A 14,209-nucleotide genomic window follows, 5' to 3' on the forward strand; every position below is an offset into this window, starting at 1 on the left:
TTTTTACTGAAGTTGTGTTTCGGGTTAGAATATTCATGGCTAAAAGGATCCAACCCTTCTTTACCACTAAGCTAGGTACATGTATATCAAGATTGTTAGAATTCAGCACGTTTTTGAATGTATATAAAGTAATATAAAGAAAATCCTGTGTCCATAAACCCCTGTGTATAGGGGCTATGGGACCCTTTCCACAACTTTAATTTGTTGTTCTTGTCGTATTTTCTCCTTATCAAATAAACTTCCTAAAGTTCTGTGTGCTATCCACAGGTGTTTAACAACCAGCACATTCTCAGACACTTTGTCTCCTGGCTTTTGAACACGTCTTCTCTCCTCTGTAATAAAGCTTGGCATAAAACTGGCATTAAAGGCACAGACTTGTGCAAGCTGGCCCATTTCTGCCTCTCGCTAGCATCGGCTTCCCTCAACAGGAGGGTAATCATTAGCAGAGAGGTGTTATAAAGGATAAACATGCTTATAGCAGACCTTGAGTCCCAGAACAAGTAAACAGGTGCAAAGAATTCCTTAGTGCTAATGCTCAAATATTTGCCCGAGTACTTGCTTCAGTTTGTGAGGACTTTGTGTAGTTAGTGATAAACTGAGTAGTTACAGGATTGGGTTTAGAAAAACATGTCCAGGGGCTGTGCACGGAACCTAGCTGTGTTGTCTGCTACAGTACAAAGCCAATGTGCCTCCCTGCTAATTTTTCAGGAAAATATAACAACCTTGTGAAACCTCCTTCATATTTTAAAATGGGTGGGAGCATCAAGAGAGCATCTTTTTAGCCGTTTCAGGGAGTCTCGAGCTGACGGTCTGCCTTCTAGCATGTTACTCCTGAATACAGGAAAGATGAAACATACTAAAGGAAGATAATAAATAGTTGGGGGTAAGGTAGCCCATAATTACGTTAAATCTAGAATATTTATCACTGAATATTATTTGTTAGTGCATTGTCTTATGCAGAATAATTTGCTATTTCCAAAAATGAAAAAAAAGGTATTTTCCTTGGCAAAACATCAGCTTAAAAAAATAGTTGTTGTCTCATCATCTGCGAAGGCACTGAAAACTTGTATACAGTAACGCAAAGAGCAAGAAACTAGGAAGCGTAATACTACTAATATTGAGCTGAGATTAACGTAGTGCTGGGAGGCTCACCAAAGTATTCTGCTGGACACAAAATCGGAAACCAGAGAAGAGCTAAGAGAATTTTAATCAGGTTTTTATTTATGTAAGGGATGCACATAAAGTGAGGCACGTACCTTAACGGTTTGCTGCAAAACTAGGAAAAGCCATGGCATTACCAAGGGCCCTGTCACCCTTCCCTCTTAGAAAGAAAACTATCTGTGATGGAAGGTTACCTTTTGCAGGGGTAACAATGAGCAGGAAGGCTGCTCAGCCTGACCATCACTCTCTCATTGCAGGGATAAGTACAGAGGTTCAGGGTACACAGATTTATCTTTATGAGATGGGACTGCAAGAGGATGTGCTCATCTGTGTACTGTGGATTCTCAAATTTTGGTAATACTTTCTTTATTCTATATATCAGGAATTGCTCCTGCCTTAATATGGAATGCAAACTTTGTGCTGAAAATGGCTGTTTATGATAATTAGTCACTCATGGATAATTGATTATATCACCCAATCCCCGAACTAACCATTTTTCTAATACAACACAAATTAAAATCATCAGCATCAACACACTTGTTTTTTATTTTATTAGCATTTTTAATGTATTATGGCAATGAAATGATGACTAGAGGGAAAGGATGATTGGTTGCATGACTTCCACTGATGGCACCATGGATCTGAGCTTCAGTTATAAGAGGATATTATTTTGCTCTGAATTTTCTGGAGTAGTTTTTGTGTCTAGCATTTGGCCATCAGAAAAGTACTACATGAAGTAATTTTTCATTAACTGCCACCTCTAAAGAGCATAAGTCTCATTCTCATTTGTCTCAGAGGTTTGCTTTACAGTTAACAGTTCACTTAACAGTTCAGAGTTCTCTTCCAAGGTGTTGGTGTCTCAGATTATGATGATGATCATCACTGAATGTTGTTCCTCCTTTGATACCCTAAGGAGGGGATGAAAAAGTTTTCTAGAACAGATTGGTTTTCCCCTGAAGGACTTTGATTTGGATGATACGGCCATCTAAGTGTTATACTGAGAGAACACAAGAGGGGTTCAGAGTACAGTCTGGTTCTGAGTGCTGTGCAAACCTTTTTGTAACTGGTAAAACTGTTGAGAATATGGAGATAAAACTAGCAATTTCATTATTCCTTCAAATTTAAAGTAATCATTGTTCTTGGAGGCAGGCTGGTACCAGAAAAGATTTTGCTAACGGGCCATGCTGATCCAGTGAAGGCTCAGGCTGGGGTAAGCTCAGCCATAACCTGCCTGGCTGCCCGTTATCTGCCACCAAACACACTTACTGAATGCACCTCTCAGGTTTATATCACTAGCTGTTTCCTCTGTTGTTAATTCCTTGAGTCTTTTTTCCATTCTCTCTCTTGTGGTCTTGGTTCCATGGCTGAATGCTGGGTGTGCTTTGGCTGATATAGCCTGTATCTTGCTGTCTCACAGGTCTCAGGTTTCTCTGGCAATAGGGTGACATTTTTCTCCTGGTACACAGAGTTTCCATGCACAGATCATTGGCTTTTCTCTTAGCACTTATTCAGAACTCTCCTCCTGGAGGTGTCAAATAATTCTTGCTTCTCATTCAGTCAAATTTCTAATCTGTACCTTATGGCTCATTGGGTACTCTGCCCTATTGTTCCCTTGGCAAGCTCTTCAAATTTAAATAAACTCCTGCTCTTCGCACCCAGCCATCTTCTGGTGACGCCAAATATCCCCATCCACTTTCTCATCATGATTCCACATGAAATTAGGTACTTGAACCCTTGCATAATCTTCGACGCTATCTAATCTGTGTAATGTCTTACTGTTCTTCATGGAAACACTGAGGATGTTCTATTGTTTGGGTTTGGGGTTTTTTTCCTTCCTAATATAGCCCTTCCATACTCTAGGTCTCTTATCAGTTTGTCTTCATTTGCATGCAAAGTATGAGGTTCTTGTGATGCACTCTTCACATAGCCTCTAGTTCCCTGCAACGGCACTCAGGAACAAGCGCACAGCCTACGTCTTCGCAGAAGCCACGTTTGTTTCTGCTTCTGTCATTCTACTTCGTAAAAAGTCATGGTGGTTCATACACGTCTCTGATAATCTTTAAAAACCTGTATTCCAAAACGCTGGCTGAAGGACTGGTGCCTTAAAGAAGGCTAAGAGAGAGCACTGACGCTGAATGCCATTCCTTTAACTCTTGCATTTATTTCTCCTGAAATCTGTCTGCTGAAGTTTTTATATATTTCTCTGAGTACCGTTTTTGAGAAAGGTATAGAAACAAAGGGACAAACCCAACGAGCGTTTGTTCTTTAAGAAAAAAACATGTTGAGCAAGAAGACACTGAGTTATTCTTTGCTGATGAAAAAGGAGTGGTCTAACAATAATGGTTGAAACAACAGTGTGGAGCTGGCTCAGCCCAGAGCCTGATAATGCTGAGATCTTACCTCCCCTGTTCAGAACAAATAGCCCTATAAAATACCGTGTGCCCTACATACGACTTTAAGCAACAGTCATTAATTTCCTATTTAGTTTTGGAATACATCCACCCAGAAGCCAAGAGCTTCTACTCCCTGTAGCCTGGTAAAGAGAGTGCATTCGTTCAGCACGTAATAGCCCTCATCTTGTTTTGGGTGTGCTGCTTCTCTACCTGACAGCAAAAAGTATTAGCATTTTTAACTAGTCAGCTTATTGAAAACATTCTGATAATACGATTCCTCGTTATAAGCTTGAGCTTATGGGCAAAGCTTCATGGTTATTTTAGGCACTGCTTAATTTTTATTTAATATGCCTTTTAAATTACCTAGCACTTTCTCAAAAATTCATTCTTGCTGTTTAATTGGATAACTTCATAGCTTTCATGAAGCTTTATATCTATCATAGAATTACTCCAATTTTTTTCAAATTCTTTTTGTAACCTTCATGTCTTTCATCCTCACAGAGAGCGAGATGGTTTGGGAGGTTAAGCTAAATTTTGTCATGATGAGTTCCCCATGGTCCAATGCTTTACACGCTGCAGCTGATGTACTGCCTTGTCTCACTGCTTTCTTATACTTTGACCTTTTTAGCAGTCTTTGACTTCTGTCACAGTAGCTGCAGCTGTAAATGTGCTTTCTCTTACTTCACTTGAGTTTCTCCCTGTTACTTTAATTGAAGTTTCTCAGAAAATAGATAACATCTCCTAATTATTTCATCATCTTTCACCAGCACTCCTCCATTTTCACTTTAAAATAATCTTTTCAAACTTTTGGTCATTAGCTTTCACAGCTTCTTACTTTGGCTGCCTTTTGTTGTTGTTTTTGAGGTTACTTTAGTAAGAATTACTGATCTATTTACCTTCTGCCATTATCTCAACTCCTCCTTGAGCTCTTCTTGAATATCAGTGACCACCATCAGACCTCCACATCACTGAAGTGGCCACATATTGCTTGACCCTGATATGTACTGTTCTTTCAGTATTATTTGGCTGAACATCTTTCTGCAGATTTACAAGTGTCGTCACGATTAGTTTGGTCATTTTACAACTTCCACAGACCTTTGTTATTAGAACGGCAAACTCACACTTCCCTATTCCCAGATCTACATAATTTTAATATTACAACATCCTGGTTGTATTAAAAACCTGAAAAGAAAGCATTATTATTCCATAACCTGAGTCTCTCAAGGTCTCATGCTATACTGTTTATATCTTCCCCTCTTACTGGAGGTAGCCAATTCAGAATCCGCTAACAGTATCTTTGTATGCAGTCAGCCCTCGGGGTTTGACAGACTTTGAAAGAGTATTTTCTCTCCTACACAGACCCCCGTCCTCTGGAATTCACTGAAGTCTTACTGTGTTACTCCCAATATCTAGAGACCTGTTCCTATTAAAATCATACACCAGCCTGGGAATGTATTACACAATATAGTTGGAAATTTCTGAAATTCCCCCTTCTGCTTCTGTTCTTAAACTATGATACAGATAGCCGTCCTCAGTGCCGATTCATCCTGTTCATTCAGTGTCCTGTGTACAGCCACGGTGCAACTCTCTTTTCTTTCTATGAACGTCAGCTATTTTGACAAATTTTCCACAACTGTTCCCACAGCCAGGGAATCCAGGCAGTAAGTTTTGTCCATTTTCAGCATCTTTCTGCCGATATTCTAGCTGCTTTTGCTGCTGCTGCTGGACATGTTCTCCGAAGGTATAAAATCCCTAAAGCACATGTGATTGGTACAACTTTTACAGACCCAGTTGGTCAGGCCTGGCATCTTCAACAAGGAATTGGAGATAGCCGCCTTTGAGACGGATTGTAGTCAAAGCCACGTACTTTGTTACACTACTCCATGTCTGTCAATCAGATAACCACGTTTGGTAAGGAAAGCTTCTCTTCTCACAAAGCAAGCTAGGAATGTTTGTCCAAAGCTGTGTATTGCAGTGGTGGTCTGAGACATTCCCTAAGGTGCTAATACTAATCCTTAGACACCTCTCCACCATGAAAATGATTATTTTAAAAACAAATGAGAAAACCCAAGATGATCCCTCTTTTTTTTTTTTTTTGTCCCCTCCGACGAAAATCGGAGCATTTCTGATTCATGATTCATTGAATTTTGTGTTGTCATATTGGATGCTGACGACCACAGGTATGATTTAATGCAGCTGCCTGGCTGAACTTTCTCAGCTTCCCTCCTGTCTCCACTTCCCTATTCACCCTCTCCTGCCACACTTTCTCTTTGTATGCGTAGGTGACTGCAGATTTTAGGGGTTGATGAAGTTTGTGGAGAAAGTACATTTTGTTGCCTATTGTATTTTTGCTGTGATGTCAACTGGAAGAGCTGGCTTCAGCAGAACCTGGGCTCCTTTCAGTGTTTGGTTGTCATTACAATAAGTACATGTATCCCAAACTTTAAAGCACATCTCCTTTGGTTTTTTTTTTCCAGCAGGAAGAAATGTCACCTTACTCCCTGCTCACTGTAAGAATCGTAAGGTTGAGAAATGCTCATCAGGCAGATTTTTGTAAGTACCAGATTTTCTTACTGCCATTATACAGTTCTAAAATTACTGGATCAGCTCCTGCTTGTGCTAGCCACTGCACAAATGCAAAACAGAAATCGGCTGAGAAATCACATCAAAGCCACTTTCTGCCACAGAATATCTATTTACAATTTCAGAGCTTTTTTTGTTGTTTGGGTTTGGGGTGGGTTTTTTTTTTAAGAATTCAGCAGCATGTCAATGTCAGGTAGGGTATTGAGTAAATCTTTAAGACTTTCATCACCCAGCAAAGCACACACAAGCTGGCTATTTCAGAAGTGTGAAAATATCCTAACACCACTTTTAATACCTAGGTGTTTATATCACATGTCTATAACAAAAACATAGAATACAGGGCTGAAATCTTTACACATAAGATGCTCTTAATTCTTTGCTCTAAAGAGCCCTGCCACGTCTCGGAAGTACAGTGAGGTCTATAAAGTGCATGTCCTGAGCAGCCGTGTTGTTATGGATGTTTCTGACTCTTGCCCCCCTACTGAAAGATGTGTAACAGAAATCTTTTGGGGACTGTAGTACGTGCCGTGTTACAGCTTATGTGCAAAGTGTTCTGAAAATATGTGGTGTTTGGCCAGCCCTTACCTGGTCCTCCACTTCCACAGAGGTTTTCCTCTGGAGAATTTTCTCCTGCCATTCCTACATGTGCCTCATGAACTTGGCAGGTCAGTAATAACTAGTTTTGCGTATCCCTTTACCATACTGTTTTTCCTCCTTTTAATACACATTTTCTTTCCTTTTGGGGAGATTGTACTGAAGTTCACTAACACCACAGCCTCTCTACTGCCCAACATTTCACATAACATTACCTCACTCCTCTGTCTTCCTGCTTTTTAATATTTTTAGTGCAGCTAGAGGATCCCTCAACATGAAAAGTCATTTACAACTGCTCTTTGCACAGACCAAGAGTCAATTCTTTAGCTATGGTACTCCAAAATATGGTGGCTTTGGTGCAGTTACCAAAGGTGTCAGAGGAAATGCTGTACATTGCATACCAAGGACTCTCAGGTTGTCTTGATACACTCCCTGAAGTTAGAAACTCCAACAAATAACTATGACAGGCATGACTTTTCCAAAGAAATAAGATGAGGCAGGCAATGCTGTCAGTAAACTAGCAGCTCTGCTCCAGATTATTTTGACCTGGAAACCCTAACAGGTTTTGCTTCAGAAGACTACTTCGGACTAGGAGACAGGCAGCTTTAAAGTTCCATCTCTCCATGAGGCAGTAAGTCATCAGACAGGCTTTGAGGAAGGCCAAGGATATGGCTGGATACCTTCTTGTTCTCTCTTTTCACCCTGAATGATACCATTTTTTTCTATTTTCACCTTCTGGGACAATATTTTACAAAGAAAATGTCTTACCAGCTCTTTGTGTTTCACTCACTTTGGTGTTTCAAGAACGTGGATGTCACCATTGTAAATTTTCCAGCCAAATTTGAGAGAAGCGTTCGGTTCACATGTTCTGCAATCCTGGGTTGCAGAGAATAGAAGAAATATCATAGTATAGCAAAGAAGGTCAAATTGATTTCTATTTGTTTTCACAGCTATGAAACACTACACATACATTCAAGACCTCACCTTCTTTCCTTTGAAGTGCTGACTTAATTTCTTTCAGTATCACCTTTGATCTGCAATGGAAATTTCATGACAAGATAAGAACCATGACTCACCAGCTTATGCAAAGGGATTGCACAAAGTGAAATGATGCTGCATTCTCACAAAATAATGTTTCTGTTACAACCTTGTCCTCCATCCTGAGGACAGAGGGATTTCAGAAGTCTTGAATAACGAGATGCAGAGATTTAGGAAATTCCCGTTATCACCAAAAGGTACATCTCTGGAGTAGGGATCAAGATGTGTGGGCTCAGTTTTTAGCTCTGCCAACAGACTTGTATAAATTTAGGGAAGTCATCCAAACACTCTGTGCCTCTGTTGCCCTATCTATAAACCAGATTACAGAATATCTTCTCCCACATATTTTCCCCTCTCATCTATTTGATGATGTGGTCATTCTGAAAGGGGTTATCTCTAGTTATGTGTTGAGGGATCCTAATCTAAGATGCGAGGTAAGACCTAGAAACAGTGAGAAGTATCTTCAGATTCTTTTGTTAATTATGGTAAGCAAGATTTGGGGACCCACAGGTGAAGGAAAGGATGTTTTTTCTCTCCTTCCTGCTGATAATTCTCCAGGTACTCTGTGACTTTGGGCCTGTTTCTGAAGGGTGTCATACCATAATGGAGCACTGTAAAGCAGCATGCCCTTGAACAAGGGAGACAAACAAATATTAAATAGTTCTCTGTTGACTGGGGAGCAACCTGCCTGTGCTCTCAAAGAAGCTGGAATCTCCTGGGAAAAATAGTGTGATACCATGTGATTTAAATGCTTCAGTCCAATGCAAAAAGATGTCTTGTAATTTTTAAGTGCTTGATTTTTTTTGCAATGATACTGATGTCCTTTTAGCTTAATATTTAGTTTTTAACATTTGAAAGTATTTGAAGTATCAGAAAACTAAAATAGCTATACATGCTAACATGTGTCGATGAGAATTTGAAAAATATGTTTACCTAGCTTTGTCTCATCAATATTATCTTTTCCCCTGGAAAACAGATTATAGGCAGAAGATTCAGGTGCTATCTGACTGTGAGATATCAGTGAAAGGCTAACAATTTTTGTGATAAGGTATTTCAGATTTTCCTAGATTTCTGTTTTCCAAATATCAAATCCAAGAACAAGCCACCTTTCCAACCAAGTGCATCAGCTTCTGTGACTTTTTCTGCCCACTTGCTGGTTTCCCATCATTCTAAGCATGCACAGTTATCTGCTTACTTGAGCTTCTGTTCACCTCCGCTTGGCTAAAATATGCTCTATTTCCCCGATTTTAGTCTGTTCCCTTTAAGTGCAGTCACACCTTGTCCTTTGGTCATTAGAGTTTTTGTATTTTTCCTTGACTTACTTGCCAAATCCTGGCTTCAGAAAACTCCACTTCTTTCTCTATACTTCCAGTGACATTCCTCACTATTGTGTGCACCTAACTTGATCCTGGGTGTGTTTTAAACAGGCACCTCAAGATCTGTGGGATATGTATTTCGCAAGCTCGGATGGAGTTCCAGCTTATCCTGAAATCTGATGTTACACCTTTGCCTGTAGTCAATATGTGCTGCTAGAGCTTGGCAGTGATTGCATCTGTTTTCACGCAAAGAAAAAAGCTAAAACAAAAAGAAAGCAACCCCCTCCTCCTCAATAGATCAATTAGCCCTTTTAATACACCTACGGTGATTCTATCGCTTTTTTTTGGGCTCCTCTATACTCGGGTAATGTTCAGCCCTGACATTTGCTTCATACTTCATACAACTGGTTTCTGTCTTATCATGCAAATGCTCTTGGATAGACCTGAGCTAATTAGTTTTCACTGTATTCTTAATGACACCGATGCCAATTTGTAATCATGGGTCAGATTCAAACATACATTTCTGGCACTCCCTGATCTCACTGTGGGCACTAGAGAGGCAGGTGCCCAGATAAGATCACTTACACTCATCCTGCTGCCCTGCAGGTGCTGAGTATTAACACCAGGCTCCAAGGGTTAGGCTAGGGAGGTGGTAGGCATGCTAGAAAGGAAGCAATTCCAGTGAAGTTTATGGGATTCTTACCACTGCAAAGCAAGTGCCAGACTATATTCCCCTCCTCAGTCTGAGACTGCAGGCAGCCTTGGATAAAAGAATTACTTTTTTGGTCATTGGTGTGCTTGTTTGCTCCTCCTCAGCTGGAGGCTAGTGCCAGAGGTTTTTACAAAAGCTCATGTTTCCTGACTCTATTAATGGTGTCACTTTTCCTAGAGAATTCCCCACGTGTAGGAGAAATATCTGGCCAGGATGAGGTAGTGGGGGAAACTGTGAATTAGCTCCTTTCATCACTCCTAACACCCCTTCCAGTGACTCTGTTTCCCAAAAGGACAAGAAAGGAGCCAGGCAATGGCAGAGGAGGACCGTGGTGGCACAGGCTCTCCAACACCCTCCAGCTGCTCTCCTTAAAGAAACAAGTTATTGGGTGGTCACACAGAGCTGCACCAAGCTCCCAGCCCAGCCCGATTTTGCCATCATTAGTGTTGGTGGCAGCCCCTAAACCCCACAGCTAGAGGTGACGCCCTTACCCCACGCTTGCGGACAAACAGACAATCAGTGAGGGGATCTGCCTCATCTGGCAAGAGGGGATTCGCCCTGAGGCAAAGCAGACCTCTCCTAGGTCCTCGGGCAACACTGGTGACACAGACCTGCAGCGATGTGGCCCTCACCACTAGGATTTTGTACGTGAAAGAGCCAAACTCTTTCGGACTCCGCTGGATCTCGCATAACCCTGAAGACCTGAGTAAAGGGGTCTCTGCGACAGGCTGCTTTCTGAAACCATGGCAGCCTATGCGGGTACCAGGTGATACCACATACAAGAGCTGACCTTTGCTGCTGGGGAGCATGTCTGGGCTCATTAACACAGCAGGGGTGACAAGGAGGGGTGTCAGCTCTTGCTTGACATACTTAGCCTCGCTGGTGCTGGGTGTTTGCAACACTCTGCCTGGACTGCAGAGGTGAATTTGAGCCGTGTGTCCCAGTAAGAAATTACTTGGAGTGAGTTTCAGGGTGACAGGTGATGTCTTCCTGGGCACAGAAACTTCTCTGTTGAATGTTGTCCTGCTAGTTCAAGAGGCTGTGGGTAGGGGGATCCCTGTGATCAGCTCTCAGCTGAGGTAGGACAAGGCAAAATCTTGGCAGGGTTGAAATGTGACTGAAATTATCAGGTATATTTTCTAACTATAGAAATCAGGTGCATGTGGAAGGAAACCTAAGCTGGGAGGTCAGAACAATCACACCACTCCCTTTACCCTTCCTTTTGTCTTTGCATCTTCCTTTTGGTTTTCATCTTTGGATGAAGAGAGGTTTTGCATAGTCATAAAAAAGGAGCTCAGAGCCTTTATTCTCTCTTAGCTTATGAAATTATTTCATGGAAGCTCTTCTTTTATCCATTCAGAAGATATGAGTCAGCTCTGGGATGATACACCTGCAGTATTTGCAAATGAGAGTGGTTCTCCAAAGACATCAGGGGTTATTTTTGCTAAAGAAAATAAATGAAAAAAATTAGGGAGAATACACTAGTGCAGGTGATACTCACGATTCTGTTCCAAGAATGCAAGTGGTGCTGTTGGTGCAGGAGGCAGAGGTGGCCCAGGGTGTGAAAGCTTTGCTCTGTGGCTGCAGCAGGTACTGCACCTGCTGAGCCTGTGATCCAGGAAGCAAATCCTACTTTGCCACTCAACTTAAATGGCAGGGCAGGGTGGAGGGCTCATCCACACAGGAGACTGTCCGTTCCTGGTAAAGGACATCACTGATTAAGCATGGTACCTCTATGAGCCTTTATTATTTCCACAAGCAAGTTACAGAGAGTAATATTACACTTGCAGATGTCTGTTGCATCTGTATAATTTAGAGGACTGAGTTCAGTTCAAATCAGTTCTCAGATAGACAGCAGTTGGAGGTAACTTCTTAATATTTGCATCATACTATGCTGGTGAGGGAACATGTCCCCGGAGACCACGTCCAACGATTCAGAAATGGGAGCAGCTCTCTCCTTCCTTTTAGGTGAACTCTAGTAAACTCAGATTCAAGGGGAACCTGTCTGTGCAGGTGGAGAGGAAATTGCTAGAAGAAAATTATTTCTTCTTTTGGCATTATGAAATGCAGTAACAGGACAAATGGGATTTTATGGTTTACATTCATTGTTGTTATGAGACTAGTTTTTCTTATATGTTTTGGTTTTCACTTTCTACTTACTAGTGATGGAAAGGAATGATTTTTAGCTCATGATGGTTCATTTCAGGAACGTGTCCCAGTACTGTACTCTCACACAGCAGCAAACAGCTGGCTTCCAGTTCAGTCCTGAATTTTTAGCCCACCTTTAGCATGAAGATAGAGATGAGAAATAGTCCCACCAACAGACGAATGCAATGGAATCAGAAGTGGTTGAAAACTGGGAAAGGACAGCAGGGTCAATTAGCGCTGAATTCCAAAGAGACTGAGTTCAGCTGTCCCAGCGTCCACACGGGGTGACTTTATGTCATCAGGGAATGGAGCTGGAACGTGTGAGCTGAGGTGAGGGCCTGGCATGGCATGGAATTGCTAATGGTGCCCACCAATTGCATTACAATTAGATCATGAAGAAAAGGCAAATATAATTTTTTATACTACCTCCCAGGTAGCAACAAATAAACTGGTAGACTTTCAGTAGCTCTCTTGTACAGTTTATTCAGGGATAAGTGGGAGCCAAAAAAGCTGGTTAGTCATTTCAAGTGCTCCCTTGTAATCAGGGTGTCATAGTCTTCACACCATTCAGCAGACATCCAACTATCCTGTTATTTTTATTTGTCCCACTGTGTGCCTCACAGCTTAGCCTGGCTTCGAGGGAACTGCCACTTCTACAGAAATGCATAAGCTCAGTTAGAGTCACAACATGGGGAATAGCTGATACTGTCTGTACAATTCAAGGAAAATATAGAAAATCACAGGAGTTTCGTGGGAAACAATAACCTCTCCCCATCAGTAGGGACTGTAGATGAATTGTGGCAAAAACACATTTGGCATAGTTCCCTTTTTCTCCACAGACAGAGGATGTGCTTTGTCCTAGCAGTTTCATCTCAACCTCATCTTCAAGGTCAAATTTGCACTCAGTAGTTACTAACAATTATATAAAATTTGTCTGTGACCAACCGGCCTTGATATTGCAGAGTCACACAGAGTGGCTGAGGTGTGAAGGCACCTCTGGAGGTTGCCTGGTCCAGCCCCCTGCTCAAAGCAGGGTCAGCTACAGCAGGTTGCTCAGAGCCATGTCCAGCTGGGTTTTAAACGTCTTTGAGGATAAAGACTTCACAGCCTCTCTGGGCAACCTGTGCCAGTGTTTGGCCACCCTCATGGTCAAAAAAAGTTTTTTCTTATGTTTAAATGGGGTTTCCTGTATTTTGCTTTTTGGTCATGGCCTCTTACCTTTTGCTGGGCAGCACTGATAAAAGCCTGACTCTGACTTATTTATCTCCCTCTTCCTCCCCCTTCCCCCATACCTTATCTCAGGTATTTACATACATTGGTAAGATACCCCTGAGCCTTCTCTGGTCCAGGCTGAAGAGTCCCAGCGTTCTTAGCCTCTCCCAATATGGCAGAATCTCCAATCCCTCCATGTTCTTTGTGGACTTTTGCTAGACTCACTCCAGTACACCCTTACCTCTTTTGTACTGGAGAACCCAGAAACGTGGCCTTGCCAGTGCTGAGTAGAGAGGAAGGATCACCTTCCACCTGCTGGCAACACTTCTAATGCAGCCCAGGAAGCTGTTGGCCTTGTTTGCCACAAGGGCACGTTGCTGGCTTGTGTTCAACCTGGTGTCCGCTGACATGCACGGGTCCTTCTCTGCAGAGCTGCTTTGCAGCCAGTCAGTCCCCAGCCTGCACTGGTGCATGGGGTGATTCCTTCCCACGGGCAGGACTTTACATTTCCTTTGCTGAACTTCATGAAGCTCACCTTGGGCCGGTTCTCCAGCCTGTCCAGGTCCCTCTGAAAGGCAGCAGAGCCAGAGCTCCTCCCAGTTTTGTACCACCTGCAAACTTACTGAAGGTGCTCCCTGTCCTATCACGTTGTTAATAGAGATGTTAAGCAGCATTGGCCCCAGTATCACCCCTGGGGTACAAGACTAGGTCTGGCCTCCAGACAGACTTTGTGCTGCTGATTGCAGTCCTTTGAGCCTGGCAGTTCAGCCAGTTTTTAACCCACCTCATTGTCCATTTATCTAGCCTGTACTTCATCAGTTCGTCAAAGAATTGTCAATAGCTTATTTTAAGTAAATATTTATGAAAGCAACACATATATGGAAAAATAATTTTAGAAAGTAACCTCATGGAAATGTTTTGTGAAAGGAAACACTCCAGAAAATCAGTAAATTCCAGATAAAAGAGTAATAAAAGACATTTGTAAGTGCTGTGGTTTGTCACTCATGCTTGGCTCAGAGTTTCAGCACTGCCACCTTTCTCGGTTCTATCAT

At 42.0% G+C, this 14,209-nt stretch overlaps 1 protein-coding gene across 1 annotated transcript in view; it reads left to right on the forward strand.

Annotated features, from left to right (window-relative positions):
* LOC104046960 (cytosolic phospholipase A2 epsilon-like) overlaps positions 1-14,209 on the forward strand; it is a 44,302-nt gene that overhangs the window by 7,935 nt on the left and 22,158 nt on the right. The window contains exon 3 of the mRNA XM_064462339.1: positions 6,032-6,107. Within this exon, the coding sequence (XP_064318409.1) occupies positions 6,032-6,107 (76 nt within the window). The remainder of the gene's footprint in view (positions 1-6,031; positions 6,108-14,209) is intronic.

The sequence above is a fragment of the Phalacrocorax carbo genome, chromosome 10 (genome assembly GCF_963921805.1).
Source record: "Phalacrocorax carbo chromosome 10, bPhaCar2.1, whole genome shotgun sequence".
Taxonomy (NCBI): Eukaryota; Metazoa; Chordata; class Aves; order Suliformes; family Phalacrocoracidae; genus Phalacrocorax; species Phalacrocorax carbo.